This window comes from Pelodiscus sinensis, chromosome 2 (genome assembly GCF_049634645.1).
Source record: "Pelodiscus sinensis isolate JC-2024 chromosome 2, ASM4963464v1, whole genome shotgun sequence".
Taxonomy (NCBI): Eukaryota; Metazoa; Chordata; order Testudines; family Trionychidae; genus Pelodiscus; species Pelodiscus sinensis.
The window spans coordinates 109,965,876-109,986,175 of NC_134712.1; the positions used below are offsets into that span (position 1 = coordinate 109,965,876).

Consider the following 20,300-nt stretch of genomic DNA (forward strand, 5'->3'; position numbering starts at 1 on the left):
GTTAGTCTGTAACTTTAAAAACGAGCAGTCCTATAGCACCTTAGAGATGATCATATATATATATATATATATATATATATATATATATATATATATATATATATATAGCGCATAATGAGCTTTCATGGGCCAAACCCACATCCTTAGATGAGCAGAGTGGATGCAACTCAGTTCTGAGTCCTGCATACAGTAACCTTTGTAGTTTGTCAGAAAAATATGAAAGACTACAACAATGATAATGTGATCTGGATCACAACAATCCATTTTCATTTCACCTAATTTTCCATGCCTACAGGAAACACGTGGCAGGCAACACACCCACTTCCAAATTTAGAAGTTTCTTAGAGGTATAAAAGGTTGGTGGAATGGTACACATTTAGTATGCAAAATTTGCATTATACTTTTTTTTAGTTAACTTAAAGAAAGATCACATGGAAAGATAACCTATTCAGGCTTCGGAACATAGGGAGAACATTTAGGCAATATTTGAAGTTAATGAAGATATATTTAAACTAAACCTAAGAGCCCTTTTTAGGGCAAATGAATCATAGCTTAGTCAACCAAAGTAAACAGAAGCAAGGAATATTAACTTTAAGGAAAAGCTACTTTGAACTGATTCTCAACAAGTATATGACGACTCAGGGCAGCATGTCTAATTATATGTCTAATTTGGAACCTTTAAAAAAAAATCTGGTTTTCATACAACCATAGTTTATGCAAATATTCCAAATGACAAAGTATTATGGTCAATTTATGTAGATGAATGCACGCCGAACTGAAATCCAGCTGTTTGTTAAAACTAGGGATATAAAATTTTGATTATTTGGCTAATCGAACAGTCGATGCTATTTGCATCAACTATTTGATTAGTCGATAAGGGTGCTTCCACCTTTGAAGTGTAGCAACAGCCATTTCTACACTTCAAAGTCAAAAGCGCTGTGAGGAGCACGGGGCCAGCAGGAGACTCAAGAAGCCGCCCCCAGTGCCTGTGCTCCCCGCAGTGTTTCAAAGCAGCAGCGCCGCATGGAGCCCAGGGTCATCTGGGGATTCCAAGCGGTGCTGATACTTTGACAACGTCGTGTGCAGTCCCCGGGACCTGGCATCAGGCTCCATGCAGCGCTGCCATTGAAGTACCCTCTCTTCTCCCCTCCTCCCCATTGCTGTCTTTTTCTGATAGAGGCAGCAAGTGTAGAGGAAGCAACTAGTCAATTAGCCTGTCGACTATCCAATAAGCATTTGCTTATCAGATAGTCTACTAGTCACTCACATCCTTAGTTAAAACCAAACAGCATCCCTAAAAAATGGACTCAGCTTCTAGCACCGTGGTGTCCAACCAGATCTGAAGCAGTAGCCACTATGGTGGTTACTGCTGTAGTGAACTAGCCACACTTAACCAGCCAAAAAGCCACATTTAGCTAGTGGCAAGTGTGTTGGACACAATTGCTTCTAATGTCTCAATAGTTGGGACAGAGAAGGCTTGTGATATTCAGAGGGGAAAAAAGTCCCTGCTGTAAAGCTCTCGAACATTTGTAGTTTGACATCTATTCTGGTCAAATTGTAAATTAGAATGTATCAAACAATTTGCATTTTAAAAACAGCACAATTGGAATGGAGCAAAAACTACATTGGTTCAAAGATACCAACATAATAAAAGTTAAGTGAGCACCAAATAAGTGGAGGTGAGAAGAGTGAAAATAAGAACATCTGAGTAATATATGTAACCAAAAATCCTCCATCAAGAATACTTTGACAAGAAGAAAACAGATATGCATGACATTGTCCAATGCTGTTTAATCAATTTGTGTCTTTGAACATAAAATGCTATTTGACAACTTGCATGTTTTCTCAACATTTACATGTAGGGCATTTAACAAATGTTCTTTCACCTGGAAGAGAGATACTGGACTTCCACGCAATTAATGGGTCAGGATTTCCCACTAGTCAACTTCGGTTTCTTTAAATAAGCTTTAATATGTTTCCCAAATATACAACAGATGCAGGAGATATGAAATGTAAAATGGAGACTCAAATTGGTCGTGAGGTCCACCTGAAAATAATGACTTTAGTATTGCAGGTAGGTTAAATTTGAACAGAAAAATTCACACCCCAATTTGCAATGCAGTAATGGTTAAAACTGAAAAAAAAAATCATGTCATGGCCATAGTCAGTGTTCCTATAATCTGTATGCTTGATTGTGCCAATCAGGAGAGATTCAATGCTGCCCAGCTGATTAGCAGGGCACCCACAGCTAGGTGTTTTGCTTCTACTGATGGTGCACGTTCACACATGCTCAATGCTCATAAATAAATATATTTCACACATGGATGAAAAATTCGGCACATGGATGGAAAATATTATAAGGAACACTGGCTATAAGCTATCTTCACAAATTCACTTCAGTCAAATGAGCAGGTTAAAACACCTGGCAAAATAAACAACACCTACGAATACAATTATTTTGTTCCTGAAGTAACTTGATTAGTAGCTAGTGATGCAGAGTTTGAAACCAGCCCTTGGAAATGATGCAATAAGTGTGAGAATTCCAGAAATTCAATCAAGGAAATATGCATTATTTATACAAAAACATTTTTGCTAACTTATTATAATTTTTTTCCTCAAGACAGAACTGCCAAACAACTGGATTGCTCCTCATTTTATCCATAAAATAAGTCAATAAGTTCCAATTAAAAAAAAAAATAAACAGAGTATCTTTAAGTTTTAACATCAGTACCCCATCTCTCCAGCTTCAACTATTACAATTTGTTAAAAAAATGTGTTAGGTAAGTGTGACCCACAATAAGAGCCGTCTTGATCATTGTAAAAAAATGTCAATTCTGGAAAGGGAAGTAAACTTTAAGGCATCAGAATATGAAGGCTTGCATTAATTATGATAACCAACAGTGTTGTCTTCAAGTCATCATTGTTAAGTCCAAATCGAGTCTCAAGTTACTTCAGTTCAAGTCTCAAGTCGAGTCTTGAGTCCCTAAAGTCACTTTCAAGTCGAGTCTCAAGTCTTAATTTTAAAAATGTCAAGTCACTTTTGTACAAGCCATCAATATCGGTATTTTCAGACAATTTTTTCACCAAGTCGATTTAACATAATTAGCAAGTCTCAAGTCGAGTCTCAAGTCACAAACAATGAACCTGAGTCAAGTCTCAAGTCGAGTCACCTAGGCGACTTAAGTCGGACTTGAGTTCAAGTCGTGGGACTCGAGTCAACAACTCTGGCAACCAATATTTCCTGAATGCATTTGCAGACATCTATCAGGAATCACTACCAGCCTATAGACATAGAATTTACTCTTTTTGTGACTTGATTCTTTTGTTTTTACTGAACAGCAAAGTTTGACCTATGACCATCCTGAAACATACTACAGGCAGTCCCCGAGTTACGCGGATCCGACTTATGTCGGATCCGCAGTTACGAATGGGGCCCGTTTCCCTGGTCTCCAGCAGACCAGGGAGAGGAAGCAAAGTGGCGGAGCACGCGGGCAGCGGACAGCCCAGACGCGTCTGGGCTGTCCGCTGCCCGCGTGCTCCGCGGCTTTGCTCTGCTTTGCTCCCCGTCCCACTGGTCTGCAGACCAGGGGGACGGGGAGCAAAGCAGAGCAAAGCCGCAGAGCCAGAGGGCAGCAGGACAGCCACGGCGCGTCTGGGCTGTCCCACTGAACCGTGCTCCGCGGCTTTGCTCCGGACGCCTGTGGTACAGCAGCTGGGGCGCTGCCGGTTGGTCCCGTAGCGCCGCTCTGGGCGCTACTGAACCAACCTGGCAGCACCCCAGCTGCTCTGCCCCAGGCGTCCTGATTCAGCCACTGCTGGTCAGTTTCAGCAGCGGCTGAATCAGGACGCCTGGGGCAGAGCAGCTTGGGTGCTGCTGGGTTGGTCCAGTAGCGCCGAGGAGCGGTGGCGCTACTGGATCAACCCAGCAGCACCCCAGCTGTTCTGCCCCAGGGGCCCCCAAGTCAGCCGCTGCTGAAACTGACCAGTGGCTGACTACAGGAAGCCCCTGCCCCGGGCTTCCTGGAATCAGCCGCTGATCAGTTTCAGCAGCAGCTGACTTGGGGATGCCTGGGGTTCTTAAGTTGAATCTGTATGTAAGTCAGAACTGGCATCCAGATTCAGCCGCTGTTGAAACTGATCAGTTTCAGCAGCGGCTGAATCTGGACGCCAGTACCCACTTACATACAGATTCAACTTAAGAACAAACCTACAGACCCTATCTTGTACGTAACCCGGGGACTGCCTGTACTCTTGCATGAAGCAAAATGCAGGACAATATAGCACTTTAAAGACTAACAAGATGGTTTATTAGATGATGAGCTTTCGTGGGCCAGACCCACTTCCTCAGATCAAATAGTGGAAGAAAGTAGTCACAACCATATATACCAAAGGATAGAATTTAAAAAAATGAACAAATATGAAAAGGACAAATCACATTGCAGAACAGAAGGGGGATGCGGGGGGGTGGGAAGGGGGAGGAAGGAAGGTAAGTGTCTGTGAATTGCTGATATTAAAGGTAGGGAGAGTGGGATGTTTGTGAGTTAATGGTATTACAGGTGATAATTGGGGAAACTGTCTTGGTAATGGGTGAGAAAGTTCAAAGACTTGTTAAGTCCCTGTTGGTAAGTGTCGAATTTTAACATGAATGACAGTTCAGAGGATTCCCTTTCAAGTGCAGATGTAGACAGGGAGTATGCTAGGGAAAGGGAATGTTTTAAAAGAACGGCTGTCAAACTATTTTAAAAGATCAGTATTAATCTCACTGTTAATAGAATAGAATAAAAATATAAATTATTACACATATTTGGATGTTTTTCTACATTTTCAAATATGCAGAATACAGGTGACATTGTAAATAAGAAACAGGCAGCATTATCTCCTGCAAATGTAAACAAACTTGTCTATTTGTAGCAATTGACTAAACAAGAAATAGGACTGAGTCAACTTGTAGGCTATGAAGTTTTAAACTGTTTTGGTTTTGAGTGCTGTTATGTAAAAAAAAAATTCTACATTTGGAAATTGCACTTTCATGATAAAAGATTGCACATTAAATATACTTGTATGAGGTGAACTGAAAAGTAATATTTCTTTTATCTTTATTACAGTAAAGATATTTGCAATAAAATAAAAAGTGAGCACTGTACATTTTATATTGTATTGTAACTGAAATAAAAAAATTTGAAAATGTAGAAAAACATCTGAAATGTTTATGATACATTTATATTTTGTATTGACTAACAATGCAATTGAACTTGGATTAATAGCAATTAATTTTGAAGCAAGTTAATTTGTTTTGATTAATCACTTGACTTAATAGCCTTATTTAAAGGACTTGTACTTTTCCAGTTGTTTGTATACTGACTGTTAATAATAAAACTATACTGTTGAAGCTGTTATAGAGTACTTGGAAATGTGATAAAGCCTGAAACATCTCTTAGGCTACGTCTAGACTGCAAGCCTCTTTCGAAAGAGGCTTTTTCGAAAGATACTTTAAAAAAAGCCTCTTTCGAAAAAGAGCATCTAGACTGCAACCAGTACTTTTGAAAAAGCAAGCCACTTTTTCGAAAGAGCACCCAGGCAGTCTGGATGCTCTCTTTTGAAAAAGCACAGTTTGCATTACATAGCGCCTTTTTTCGAAAGAGCATTTTAGAAAAAAGGAGTTATTCTTCATGAAATGAGGAGTACCGCCGTCGAAAGGAAAGCCACGTTCTCTAAATTTAATTTAGAAAGAACGCGGCTGTAGTCTAGACGCAGGTGAAGGTTTTTTTTAAAAAAAGGCCACTTTTTTTGAAAAAACCCTGCAGTCTAGACACAGCCTTAGCTGATTTCCTGACCCTTAGATGGATTGGAATGGGGCAAAAAAGATCAGGGATGACATTTTGCTTGTAGCTGAGGTAGGCAATCAATGGACTTGGTTTTGGTCCATACATTTTCACAAGAACCATTTGACTTCAGTTTATCCAAATTGCAAGAGATCTAGATCTAACTCATCCCATCCCATTGACAATAATGAAGACTTGGTTGAAATTATTCTCTTATTTATTCTGATTTTATTCAACTATTCACTTGAGTGTTGGAAAACTGTTTATATGGACATTGTTTTAATGAATGAAAACCAACATGTCTGTCCCTTTGCTTTTTTGGGCTTTAATCAAACTTATGTGTTCATGATAAATCATGCCAGTATAACTGAATCAGTTTAGAAACTGATTTAGTTACGTTGGTGCCACATTCCCTCTATAAAGTTTTATTATGTTTAAAGAATACCTTTTAGATTTAGCTTAAACTGGTGAGTTATTTGACTTCGGCTAAATTGAAATAAGAAGCTCACATAAGAGATTTGCACCATTTTAACTACTTAATTTCTGAACTGCTTTACTGATATCCAAACAATGCTAATATAGACAAGAATTCAGGTCCTTACTTAGGTCCAAGGACTGAGTGATGCGTGAGTGGAGATGGTTCTTTCTGTAGAGGAAAGGATTTCCAATGTTGTCAGAGAAGCACTTGTCTACTCATAGAATACTCATAGAATACTAGGACTGGAAGGGACCTCGAGAGGTCATCGAGTATAGTGCCCTGCCCTCATGGCAGAACCAAATACTGTCTAGATCATCCCTGATAGACATTTATCTAACCTACTCTTAAATATCTCCACAGATGGAGATTCCACAACCTCCCTGGGTAATTTATTCCAGTGTTTGACCAACCTGACAGTTAGGAACTTTTTTCTAATGTCCAACCTAAACCTCCCTTGCTGCAGTTTAAGCCCATTGCTTCTTGTTCTATCCCCAGAGGCCAAGATGAACAAGTTTTCTCCCTCCTCCTTATGACACCCTTTTAGATATCTGAAAACTGCTATCATGTCCCCCCTCAATCTTCTCTTTTCTAAACTAAACAAACCCAATTCCTTCAGCCTTCCATAATAGGTCATGTTCTCTAGACCTTTAATCATTCTCGTTGCTCTTCTCTGGACCCTCTCCAATTTTTCCACATCTTTCTTGAAATGCGGTGCCCAGAACTGGACACAATACTCCAATTGAGGCCTAACCAGCGCAGAGTAGAGCGGAAAAATGACTTCTCGTGTCTTGCTCACAACACACCTGTTAATACATCCCAGAATCATTTTTACTTTCTTTGCAACAGCATCAAACTGCTGACCCATATTTAACTTGTGGTCCACTATAACCACTAGAACTCTTTCTGCCATACTCCTTCCCAGACTGTCGCTTCCCATTCTGTAAGTGTGAAACTGATTGTTCCTTCCTAAGTGGTGCACTTTGCATTTGTCTTTATTAAACTTCATCCTATTTATCTCAGACCATTTCTCCAATTTGTCCAGGTCATTATGAATTATGACCCTTATCCTACAGATTAGTCGCAATCCCTCCCAGCTTGGTATCATCTGCAAACTCAATAAGCGTACTTTCTATACCAATATCTAAATCGTTGATGAAGATATTAAACAGAGTCGGTCCCAAAACAGACCCCTGCGGAAACCCACTTGTTATGCCTTTCCAGCAGGATTGTGAACCATTAATAACTACTCTCTGAGTATGGTTATCCAGCCAGTTATGCACCCACCTTATAGTAGCCACAGCCAAGTTGTATTTACCTAGTTTATTGATAAGAATATCATGTGAGACCGTATCAAACGCCTTACTAAAGTCTAGGTATACCACATCCACCGCTTCTCCCTTATCCACAAGACTCATTATCCTATCAAAGAAAGCTATCAGATTGGTTTGACATGATTTGTTCTTTACAAATCCATGCTGGCTGTTCCCTATCACCTTGCCACCTTCCGAGTGTTTACAGATGATTTCCTTAATTACTTGCTCCATTATCTTCCGTGGCACAGAAGTTAAACTAACTGGTCTGTAGTTTCCTGGGTTGTTCTTATTTCCCTTTTTATAGATGGGCACTATATTTGCCCTTTTCCAGTCCTCTGGAATCTCTCCTGTCTCCCATGATTTTCCAAAGATGGTAGCTAGAGGCTCACATACCTCTTCTATCAGCTCCTTGAGTATTCTTGGATGCATTTCGTCAGGCCCTGGTGGACTTGCAGGCATCTAACTTTTCTAGGTGATGTTTAACTTGTTCTTTTTTATTCTACCTTCTAAAATTACCTCCTTTCCACTAGCATTCACTATGTTAGGCATTCCTACAGACTTCTCAGTGAAGACCGAAACAAAGAAGTCATTGAGCATCTCTGCCATTTCCAAGTTTCCTGTTACTGTTTTTCCCTCTTCACTGACCTCTCCTTGGTCTTCCTCTTGCTTCTAATGTATTTATAAAACATCTTCTTGTTTCCCTTTATTCCTGTAGCTAGTTTGAGCTCATTCTGTGCCTTTGCCTTTCTAATCTTGCCCCTGCATTCCTGTGCTGTTTGCCTATATTCTTCCTTTGTAATTTGTCCTACTTTCCATTTTTTATATGACTCCTTTTTTATTTTTAGATCATTCAAGATCTCGTGGTTAAGCCAAGGTGGTCTTTTGCCATATTTTCTATCTTTCTGACACATCAGAATAGCTTGCTTTTGGGCCCTTAACAATGTCCCTTTGAAAAACTGCCAACTCTCCTCAGTTGTTTTTCCCCTCAGTCTCGATTCCCATGAGACCTTACCTATCAGCTCTCTGAGCTTACCAAAATCCGCCTTTCCGAAATCCACTGTCTCTATTTTGCTATTCTCCCTTCTATCCTTCCTTAAAATTGTGAACTCTATGATTTCATGATCACTTTCACCAAACCTACCTTCCACTTTCAAATTCTCAACCAGTTCCTCCCTATTTGTTAGGATCAAATCTAGAACAGCTTTCTCCCTGGTTGCTTTTTCAACCTTCTGAAATAAAAAGTTGTCTCCAATGCAGTCCAAGAACTTATTGGATAGTCTGTGCCCCGCAGTGTTATTTTCTCAACATATATCTGGATAGTTGAAGTCCCCCATCACCACCAAATCCTGGGCTTTGGATGATTTTGTTAGTTGTTTAAAAAAAAGTCTCAGCCACTTCTTCCACCTGGGTAGGCTATTTAGTGTGCATTTAACTACTCAGAAGTATAACACCTTCATGGTAATCATTTCACATCAGAGCATAAACTGTTTCAAAGTGGAACTCCAAGACACTGAGATTATTAGTGGACACCACCAGGAAATACGACAAGAGCAGCAAAATCACTCTGGTAAGCCAAATGGAGAGGAAACCATTATGAGTCTAAGGGTATACGATTTCCTTCCAATAACCAGAAGCACCCATCACAGAACTGTTGCTTTCAGTCTCAGTAAAGAAGAATGGAATGACACTTTTCAGTACCAAGTTCCCCATGGTTTCCAAATATGAAAAAAATACATGTGAGGAGTCCTATGCTTCTTTGACAGATCTATACTGCCTTTATCTTCACACGGTAGAAGCAGCAACCAAGTTGACATTCTCACAGGAAAAACTACATGACTAAAGAAACAAATTTGTATGAACAGTTACCAGATTAGATAAGAAGTAATGCTCTTTTGAAAATATGATATAAAACTATATGTAAAAAAACAAAATAAACTTACTGGTTATCATTGCTCCAGTTACAGAACCCAGAAATCCAATGCTGACCACAATGACAGAGATTAGTCTCCCCTGCCTATGTCTCTGCAGCATCACAAACATTAAAACTCCTACAGCACCATGGACAAAGAGAGAGGAGAAGAGAGCCCATAGGAAAACCCAGTACCACATCTCTGAAAAGAAAGCAGACAAATATATTATTAGTTTGGATGTGATAATTATGAAGCAAAATATTTAGAAATACCATATATTTAAGAAAAACACTTATTTCCACCTTAAAAAATAAATCTGAAAATAGTGGAACCTACCCAAGTGGCACTATACTTATATGGCAGACCATCTTAAATACACACCCACAATATATCCATTCCAAGTAAAATCTGGGTACACCATCAGTAGAGTACTTCAGGAGCAACCTATTTCCTTTTAGCGGTTTCTGAAAACAAATTTTAATGTACTGTCACATGAAAACCAGCTTATCAAAAATATGTTAACATTAACAAGGAAGCTTAAAAAGATAGTTATCAATGATTTCAATGGGGAAAATAAGATAAAGGCTAGCACCCTACCTACCCATAAACTTAAATGGAAAGTTGTGATAAACAAATTAGCCCCAAAGGAGATGAATTTTAACTATTTAAGTAAAAAAGCTAATGTTTATAAAGGGCAAAGATACAAATGTTTTTATTTCTAGTTGCACATATGTAATTAGTTGACAATGTCAGTTTAGTAATTTCCATTATTTCTTCAAAATATGTCTACTCTATGTTGTCATAGCTAGGTAACTACTAAAATTGAATTTCTTAATACGCTAAAACTCCAATAGTCCGGCATCCAATTGCCTGGCACTCCTGATAGTCCGGCATCAACTGGAACCCAGAACTGATCAGGTCAGCCGCTCTCATGGCCGGGCCACTGTGAGCCACATGCGTGCTCACAGCCCGTGCCGTTTCGCTCACGGCCCCCAGTGCACACAGCGTTCAGCCTGCACATGCTAGCAGCCAGCCGCTGAGCACAGGCAGCTGCTTCGGGACCCGGACATAAGGTTGGGGGAGAAGAGGGATTGGGTGACAGGAGGGAGGGGAGGTGTTTGGCTCTGGGGAAGGGAAGGAGAGGGGAGGGGGATTGGGTTGTGGACAGTGTCCCGGCCAGCTCATTGAAAAGGCGGCCGCACAGTGCATGTGCCCCAGTGCCTGAAGGGAGACACACGGCTGTACTGGTGGCTCTGGGACCCGAGCATAAGGTTGGGGCGTGACAGGGATTGGGTTGGGAGTATGCCCCCTTATAGTACCTCCTGGTACTCCGGCATATCTGATAAGACAGCACCACCTAGGTCCCAAAGTTGCCGGGTTATCGGAAGTCTACTGTTACATGCAATACACGTGCTGGAATACAAACAGATCTGTCTGTCAGACAAATGTTACTACTACCTTGAAAGTAAAGACGCTAATAAGGATCAGTGAAAGAACTACTAATAAATCAGAAAGGCCACTTAAGAGTGCTCCTATTTACACCAGTGCTACATACAGATCTCTCAATTGTTTTGGGTTCTTATCTATCCCTTATTTGAATGCCAAACTCTCTAGCTTTCCCCTCAACTTCTAAAAGGTAAGTTGTGCATTAAAAACTAACAGGACAACGTTGGAAATAAAGTATTTTAAAAGACTGTTAAAAGATTGTTAGAGAAGCATATTACACTATTACTTGTGGAAAAAAAGAAAATTGAATTGATACTATTATGAAAATGAATTCTATCATATTTCTTGGGTTTATTTTAAATTAATTTAAACAAAATTCTCAAATGATTGTTTTCAGTATAACACAGAACAGTACATATGTCAGGAATCAGGAAACCTTCCTGCAATATATGGGTCCAGTTTCTGGCCAATGGGAGCTACAATAACGTGCTGGGGGTGGGGCACTGTGTTAAGCCTCTTTTTGCCCTTCCCCAGCTCACAGCATTAACGGTATGTCTAGACTATATGTCTCTGTTGCCAGAGGCATGTAAATTAGACTACCCGACTTAGTCAATGAAGCCCGGATTTAAATATGCCCGGCTTCATTAAAATAAAAATGGCTGCCATGCTGTACTGGCTCAGCTGATCGTCAGCACAGCATGGCAGTCAAGATGCGGATCGGTCAACAGGGAACACCTTTGTTGACTGCTCCCTTATGCCTCGTAAAACGAGGTTCACAGGAGCGGTCGACAAAGGCTTCCCCTGTCGACTGATCTGCGTCTTGACTGCCGCGCTGTGCCGACAATCAGCTGAGCCGACACAATGTGGTGGACATTTTTATGTTAATGAAGCCGGGATATTTAAATCCCGGCTTCATTGACTATGTCGGGTAGTCTAATTTTGAAGGACAGGTGAAAAGGGAAATATAAGGCAGAGATAGGCAGTAGGCCAGATGAGGTCTGTCAGTTAGCCTCTGGCAGGCCACCAGATCTTTATTTACCTGTGCATCTGCACGTACAGCTGCTCACAGTTCACACTGTCCACAGTTCACCATACCCAGCCGATGGAAGCTGTGAGAAGTAGTGTCCCAGAATGCGCTGCTTCCCGCAGCACCCACTGGCCAGGATGGTGAGCCATGGCCAACGGGAGCTGTAAGTGGCTGTACCTGAAGACATGTAGGTAAATAAACCACCTGACAGCTTGTCAGGGGCTAATCATGGCAAACCATGTCCAGCCTGAAGTAGGGATATTAGCATATAGTCAAGTAAATGATTAACCGATAAGCCTGTACCAAAGGCAGAAGCACAGAGTGGCAAGCAGAAGGTACCAAGGGGAGTTGGCTTTTAAGCTGGCTCCCCTGGCAGACTAGCCCCTGCCTACCACTCTACTCTGCTGTTTTTGATAGAGAGGCAGATGTGCAAGGTAGGAAGGTCTCCCAGGAATGGGGCCCGAGCACACTGGCTGCCAGCCCTGCCCCCGGGGACTATCAAATAATTGTGTAACCGATAATATTTTATGTGATATACACAATATATAACATCCCTAGCCCTAAGGCCACTTATTGCCCACCTTGATATAGGGACTTCAATGGTCACCTCATCAAACCTATTAGCATTAGACTGAAATATGCCCCAAAAAGAGAACAGTGCCCACTCCCTTCCTTCCTCACCTTCCTGAATAGAATCAGATTTTTGTTTTCTTTCACTGCAATCAGGTCTTTTATCATTATCAACAACCACCACTATGGGCTCAATGCCCGTTGGTGTCCAATGCCTCCCTCACTATTTCCTTCCATCTTTCTCTGTCCAGTGCAGAGTGGCTTAGTTTCTGTAGACTAGCTCCGCATCCATCTACTATATCATCTACCCTTTCTCTGTAGGGTCCAGACCATCCATTATGCCGAATACCAAGGTCTTAACTATTCGCTTGTCATTCATTCTGCAGATATGCCTGAACAGCTGTAACTTCCGCTGTATAACCTTCTGCAGTAGGTTCTCTTTCGGCTGTATCTCCCTATAGATAATTCCTCATTGGTGACCTTCTGCATCCATCCTACTCTCAGGATCTTTCTATAACAATTCCTCTCAAACGCCAATATTCTTCTCTTCAACTTTTTCATTATCACCCATGTGTCACATCCGTACAACATGCTGCTAAATACACTCATTTTCAAGACCCTCAGCTTCGTTCCCTAAGCTAATCACTTTACTTTTCCAGATTTTATCCATCGCCTTTAAAGTTGCTCTTGCTTTCACTATTCTAGTTGCTATTTCCTTCGTACAGTCTAAATCATCCGTCACGTTGCTCCCCAAATACGTGAACTACTCTATGTTCTCTAGTTCGATCCCATCTACATTTATCTTCCTTCCTATTTCCTTATCTCCAAATACCATTGTCTTCATTTTATTGATATTCATAACCAGTCCATACTGCTTCCCTTCCTCATTTAGCATCTGCACCATTCTCGCCAGCTTCTCTTTATCTTCCTCGATAACTATATCATCTGCGAACCTCAAGTTGTTAATTCTCATCCCATGCACTGATATCCATAATATCTGTGACTGTCTTTTACTAACCATTCATGGTTGCATGCAACTGTTTGCTGACGTGATTTCCCAGAACATTCTGCAGCCTGATAAGTGAAGGTTTATTGGAGGGTAATTTCATGCTGAAGACAGACGTTTCATAGACACACAGCTTGCTGACAGTGGGTAGTTGATCTTGTTCCTCCTGCTTGTTGATGTAATCCCTGTGGTTATCTTTCATAATCTAAAGAGTTAACCCTTTCATAAGGGGAAGAAAAAGCTGATCAAGCCTGGTGAATAAACCCTCTGCTCTAATACAATTATTTACAAAAGAGTTTTCTGTGCTGACCAGTGGCCTAAGTGTAGAGATGGTCAAGCTGAATTCTCCCATGCTAGACTGGAAGTGTCTGTCATTTGTGTCTTGGATGGCAATAGTGGAAATAAAGATAAACTCTGCATACTTCAGGAAGATCTGACCACCATTTTAATCCAATTTAAATACGACAGGATTTAGGAGCGAAGTAGATCAGCATTCTTATTTCTAGATATCTGCTGAGCTTATAAATAGTCCTCAGCCACTCTTGCAAACACAGAAGATGAAGTCTAGCATGCTGAGTTAGGGAAGTTTGAGTGGCCATATGCCCTAGGAGACAGAGACAAAACTATTGATGTCTGATTTTGGGCTTGTAACTGATTGACCAAACTTAGCAGTTAAATCTAGGGAAGATGAGCCTTTGCTGAGGTGGTGGCCAGTAATGCCTCTATAAATTATATTGTTTGGGTAGGAATTAACACCAACTTCTCCTTGCTGACTGGAAACAAAAAGATGGAGTATCTGATAATGGAGTAAACCATATGCCAAGGAGATCTCTCCCAAAAGAGCCACACTGTCTAAGTAAGGAAAAACTTGACTTGCTTGTTTTGTCAAGAATGCTGACACTATCATCAGGTATTTGATAAACAGCCCCAATGCAAGACCTGATACTAGATCTGTGGAGACACAGAGGAAATTATAGATGATTACAGTAGTTCTCTTTTAGATAAATGTGTGGAAGAAAATGTCCAGTTATTCAAATCTGGACTTGGACGTGAAACCCCTTTCTTCTTAGGTATTCAAAAGTAATGATACTAAAACCGGTTTCTTTGTAATCCTGAGGGACGACTTCGACTGCTCCAAGACTTGGGGCAAATCTACAGTACCAAATTAAGTAGACTTAAGTTAAGTGGATGTACAGTTATCACAATAATTAAGATGGTGTGGCATGCCCTTCTGCCGGTGGTGCAAGACATCAATAACCATGTTTGCACTGATTTAGCTGTAAGTGTGGTGCACTGTGGTGTGCTGACAGCTAGAACAGTCAATGCAGTGTCTTCGCTATAACTGTATTGATTAACTATATCGATGAAAGCATTAAGTCTCTCAGGAAGGAAGAGTTATTAGGTTGGTATAGTGGACAGCTTATATCAATGGGAGCAATAATGTAGCATACACATGTCAATCAACCTAATGCTATAGTTTAGACCAGCCTTAGAAATGGTTCTACTTCTTGATGAAGCATATTCTAGTGAGAAAGGTCCCTGAATATGGAAGGGCAAGATTGTTCTTCATAATGTGTTATTCATGTCCATTCTAATCAGATGTGCATGTGCACAGTAGCAGGAAGGTTTTTTTTCCTAGCTGTAAGGTCAGCCTGGACACACTCTGGGGAGTTGCGCATTCATGACACCCAATTTTAACTTCCTGTTGACCTACCCTTGCCTCATGACACCCATTATAACCTCCTGCATCATACCCCACCTCATGGGTGATTGGGCTGTGTACTGCAAAGGTGCAGATAAAGCATCACGTTACCACTCTGTAGATTTGAGGGAATCTAAGCCAAGAATGCTGCCAATTAGGCTCTGTACCACGGTAGAGTGTGCTGAGGTCTATCTGGGGAAGTCCCCATGTCTGGAAGATTGATTATGTGACTTCCAGGCCACTCATGCACATGAAAAGACTGACAGACTGTCGGCCAGCTCATTTTGTACTCTCAGGAGGTATGAAGCCTACAGGTGTATTGAGTGTTCTACACAGAAGTCCCATAGCCTCAGGGCTTCCTGACATAGGCAACAAGAGTGTGCACTCCATTTGTTGATATTAGGTATGTGAAATAGAGAGGTTAGATATCATGTAATTTAATAGCCATATAAACACATGAAATCTTAAGAGGTTATACCAAAAACTAGCCAATGGGAGTCACAGATACTCGATGTGGAAAATAAATGCTGCACTGTTCCCTTGGGTATGGAAGTAATCTTTAAACAACAGTAAATTTTAATATAACCTGAAAATTCAGGCAAACTGTTGAGCAAATCTTTAGTTTACTCATATAAACTTCAGAGTTTTATACAAATATAACCATTGTAAGATCAATTTGTTCATCTAAAGACAACAGTCCTTCATATAACAAAACAAGTTTGATTCCTGAAGTGAATACGTAAGGGTCTTCTTAAACGGGTCTACATTTTTTGAAGTTATCTTTAAAAATGTCTTCCCTCGCATTCCACCCAAGGAGTCTCTTTTTCCACACGTTACATGTTAAAGGTAGAATTAAATGCTTTATAGGGATGTTAAATTTAGATTAATCAGCTAATCGAATAGTCAAAGCAATTTGCATTGATTATCTGATTAATTGATAAGGGCGATAAGTTCCTATACTTCACAGGCAAAAGAGCTGCAGGGAGCATGGGCCCAGTGGGAGACTCAAGTCAGCTGACCCCAGGCTCCACGCAGCGCTGCTGCTTTGAAGCATCTCCTTCTCTTCCTCTCACCCCATTGCTGCCCCTTTTTGATAGAGGCAATAGGGGGAGAGGGGGGATCGACTAGTTGTTCACATCCCTAATGCTTTATTCAGTTGAGTTCAAAAACTCTAAAACGCAGCAGAAGATCGAATGAAATAATAGTTAGCAATCACACCATTCATTCATCTTTCTCTCTGTACGGAGCATCACTGTAACAACTCAGTTATTTATTGTACCTTTGCCAAAAATGTGAGAGTAATTATAGGTCTCACTGACATTAGCTGTTGAATACTATATATTTATTTACATTTCTTTTCAAGTATATAAGCCCCTAAACATATATCCACATAAGTCACAGTTTTTTGTAGAGTGTGAACCCAAAGCTCCTCAAAATTATGAAATATTATGCTGTGAAAGTCATCTCAGCAATGGGTGCCAGCCAGCAACTGAAATTGTTTAAATCGTAATTAAAGACAAAGTGCATCCCATACTAAGGATATCAAGTAGCGTGTAATTGACTGCTGCTTTGAAGTAGCCCCCTCTTTTCCAGTCTCCTACCCCCATCAGGGTAATCTGCTGGGAGGCTGAGACACATTTGGTTTATGTTGTACATCACCTGTAGTTTAGAGATGTGAAGGTCTAGTCGACAAGCTTGTCAACTAGTCGCTTCCCCCCAATCCCTGTTTGCTGCCTCTAACAGAAAGAAGCAGCAAGGGGGGGGAAGGGAGGTACTTCAAAGTGGAAGTGCTACGTGGAGCCTGGGGCCAGACCCCGGGTTCCATGCGGCGCTGACACTTTGAAATGCCACCATGGGAGCCTGGCGTCAGGCTTCTCCCGGCGTTTCAAAGTAGCATCACCAAATGGAGCCCAGGATCGGCTGGGGAGCCTAATGACGGGCTCTCATGGCTGCGTTTCAAAGTAGCAGCGCCACAGGGAGCCTGGGATCAGCTGGGTATTCCCTAGGGCTATTTCCACACTTCAAAGACAGAGGCAACCTATTGACTAGTCGAATAGTTGACGCAAAATGCATTGACTATTTGATTAGTCAATTACCTGAAATTCAACATCCCTACTGCAGTTCTCAGTGGCTGCCATTCACAGTTCCTGACAAATGGGAGCTACGGGAAGTGTTGTCCATGAATTAGGCTGGTGCTGGGGAACTCATTGCTCCAGAGTCCCCGCCGCCTGTGAGTGCTCAAAGCTCCTATGAACTGCCGCAATGTGCAGCTACCAGCTGGGAATTCCAGGTGACCTCCCCACAACTGCGGACAGCTGCATACAGTGGCAGCTCCCTGCTACCACAGGCTGAAGTCACCAAAGACACTGGAAGTCATAAATTCCACAACATCCATTAAAAAATTTGCTGAACATACACCAAGATAACTATGAAAAAGTTAACTGTGTTTATTAAAATGTAAATCCTTTTATGGAAATCTTCCACAAAAGTGTCCATCACACTCTTGCATCATTTCCACTGAAGGCTAGGTATCTAGGATATTATACTATGATAAAACTTAAACATTTAAAAGAAAAGCACATATCTAGCATCTTAAGGTGCAACTATATCATGTGGTGAATGGAGAGAGGAGCAGACAATTTCAAAACTGGCTTACTAATATTGATCACTTCGTTCTGGATAATGTGTTGTACCGCAGAAATGCAGACCCCTTTTAGTTCAGCATTCCCTCTTAGTTTAATCCTACTTATCTATATGAAGTACTTTTCCACTAACAGCTCCACCACTACACAACTTCTGCTTATCAAAACTTCTTGTGTCAGGGCCAGTTTTAAGTAGAAACTCAACCAACAATCAAATGATCTGCCTCTCCATCCCATGCAAACCAAGTGACACTGTACTCTTCAGTATCCAAGGCAAGGTAATGGGCAGAGTGCAATAGAATGAGGAGTCCAGAAACAGTTTCCCACAGACACAGCCCCTGCAAGACTTTCATTAGCGTAGACAGCCCATTAATCCTCCCTGTAGTAAAGCAAAGCGCCCCAAATCAAGCCCGCTTTCCTCCAGATGAGTACTAATAGTCAACAGTCTCTGCAAAGGCTCTGAACAGCTGGTCTCTCTTCCCACTCCACCAGGCACTGAGCTGCCCTCTTTCCTTTTTAAACTACCCTTTTCTCACCTGACAGCAGCAGCCCACCTCAATCTTTCCTGGCTCAGCGTGTGGCTGCTAATGCTAACCCGCATCCTCGCAGTCGGCCCCTTTGTCACCAGAGAAGAAACAAGTTACTGTCCGACCGCGCTCACATGGAGGCAGAAGTGAAAGCCCCCCCCCCTTGCTCTGACAGCGGTGCGGGAGTGGGACCTCGCCTGCGCTAAAGGGGGCTCTGCCTTGAACACGATCCCCGCTCTGACCCCCGCATCTGAGTCACGCCCTTTGCCCTGACTCGCCCCCTCCCGCCCAGCGGTCAGATTCAGGCTACGGCCCCGCGCCCTGGACCCCCCGGTTACCGGTGAGGCTCCGCAGCACGGTGCCGTGCGCCCACAGACTCAGCACTTGCTGCACCGACAGGTTGATCATCGAGTTGTCTCCCGCTTCCGACTTCATCTTCCCCGGGGGCCTCGCCGCCGCCGCGCCTCGGCCGCCCGGGGCTGGCGGCGACCGGGTCGCAGTGACGAGGGGGAGGCCGGGGTCCTCCCGCGCCCAGGCGGCTGCTGCGAGCCGAAGGGGGCGGGGGCGAGGGGGCGGCTGCGGAGAGGGGGCCGGGGCGGCGGGACTCCAAGGCGGCAGCAGCCTCCCCGCGGCGGGGGAGACATTGAGGCCGGGAGGGGGTGGGGGGCGTGGAAGGGGCTTCGCCGCCGCCGGCTCGGCCCGGGGCCTCCTCAGGGGCCGGGCAGGGGGCGGCGGGGCTGCGAGCCCGGGCGGGGGGGCCCCGCCTTCCTCCTCAGCATCGCCCCAGCATCACCTGAGGCGCGGGGCACGCGCGGAGCAACCGCCGACCCGGCTCCGCTCGCTGTGCGCCTGCGCCGCCCGCGCGCCGGCCCCTGCAGTGCGCGAGCCGGCGTCAGCAAGGGGCGCTCGTGCTACTGAATACGCTGATGGGGCGATAGGGGAGATGGGGTGGGGGGAGAGGCAGGGTAAGCCTCTGACTGCGCATGCGCCTGTCTTTCAGGCGAGGGTTTCGCCTTGCCTGATGCTTGCTGGGGCTGGTTCTGTTCCCACGGCGGGGATGGGGGACGGTCAGTCCCTTATGCCTGCAGCGAGCAGGTCTTCCAATGGTGACCATAAGCATTCGCTGCCGCACCCGTCATGTACTGTACGGGCTACACAGTTGGGTTAAAAGGCTACTAGCAGCCTACAAATTGCTCTTGCATCTCTGCTACCACTCCCATGATTGAGGGGGAGCCAGCCTTAACGTTGCCCACAGGTGGCAGTGCCTGCACTTTTAGCTGCCAGAGTGGTGTCCGCACACCTGTCCCAGCATTGGAGTTATTATGGTGTGGAGATATCAGCACCCTGCCAACCTCACTAAACAGTGCCTTCCTTACTGCAACCAGAACTACCTTCTCTTTGAAGTCAGTAGCAAAAAACCCATTAAACTCAAGAGCATCCACAGGTCTGTTTTGCATGCACTAAGGGCTCCAGGAGGACAGTTACATTTTTTTAAATTTTAAAATCAATTAAATGCAATCTCGTACTGGTATAAGGGCAACAACTTGTTCAGTAACAAAAGTCAAGATGTATACATCTTTGTATAAAGCATGACTACAAGATCTTCACCAAGCATTCCTGAAACTACAATACCCACCTGAGGAGGTGAGGAAACAGATTGACAGAGCCAGACGTGTACCTAGAAGCCTCCTGCTACAAGACAGACCCAACAAAGAAAATAACAGAACACCATTGGTCATCACCTACAGTCCCCAGCTAAAACCTCTCCAATGCGTCATCAGTGATTTACAACCCATCCTGGACAATGATCCCTGACTCTCACACATCTTGGGAGGTAGGCCAGTTCTCACCCACAGA

General features: G+C 43.0%; 1 protein-coding gene across 2 annotated transcripts in view; it reads right to left on the bottom strand.

Annotated features, from left to right (window-relative positions):
- TMEM170B (transmembrane protein 170B) overlaps positions 1–19,223 on the bottom strand; it is a 31,919-nt gene extending 12,696 nt beyond the window's left edge. The window contains exons 1-3 of one of the 2 annotated variants that reach the window (XM_075921257.1): positions 18,782–19,223; positions 13,585–13,791; positions 9,554–9,724 (exon numbers count right to left, since the gene is read on the bottom strand). In XM_075921257.1, the coding sequence (XP_075777372.1) occupies positions 9,554–9,724; positions 13,585–13,774 (361 nt within the window). In that variant the 5' untranslated portion in view covers positions 13,775–13,791; positions 18,782–19,223. The remainder of the gene's footprint in view (positions 1–9,553; positions 9,725–13,584; positions 13,792–18,781) is intronic. The other variant, XM_006138773.4, reaches the window with a different exon arrangement.
- Between the last annotated feature and the right edge of the window lie 1,077 nt (positions 19,224–20,300).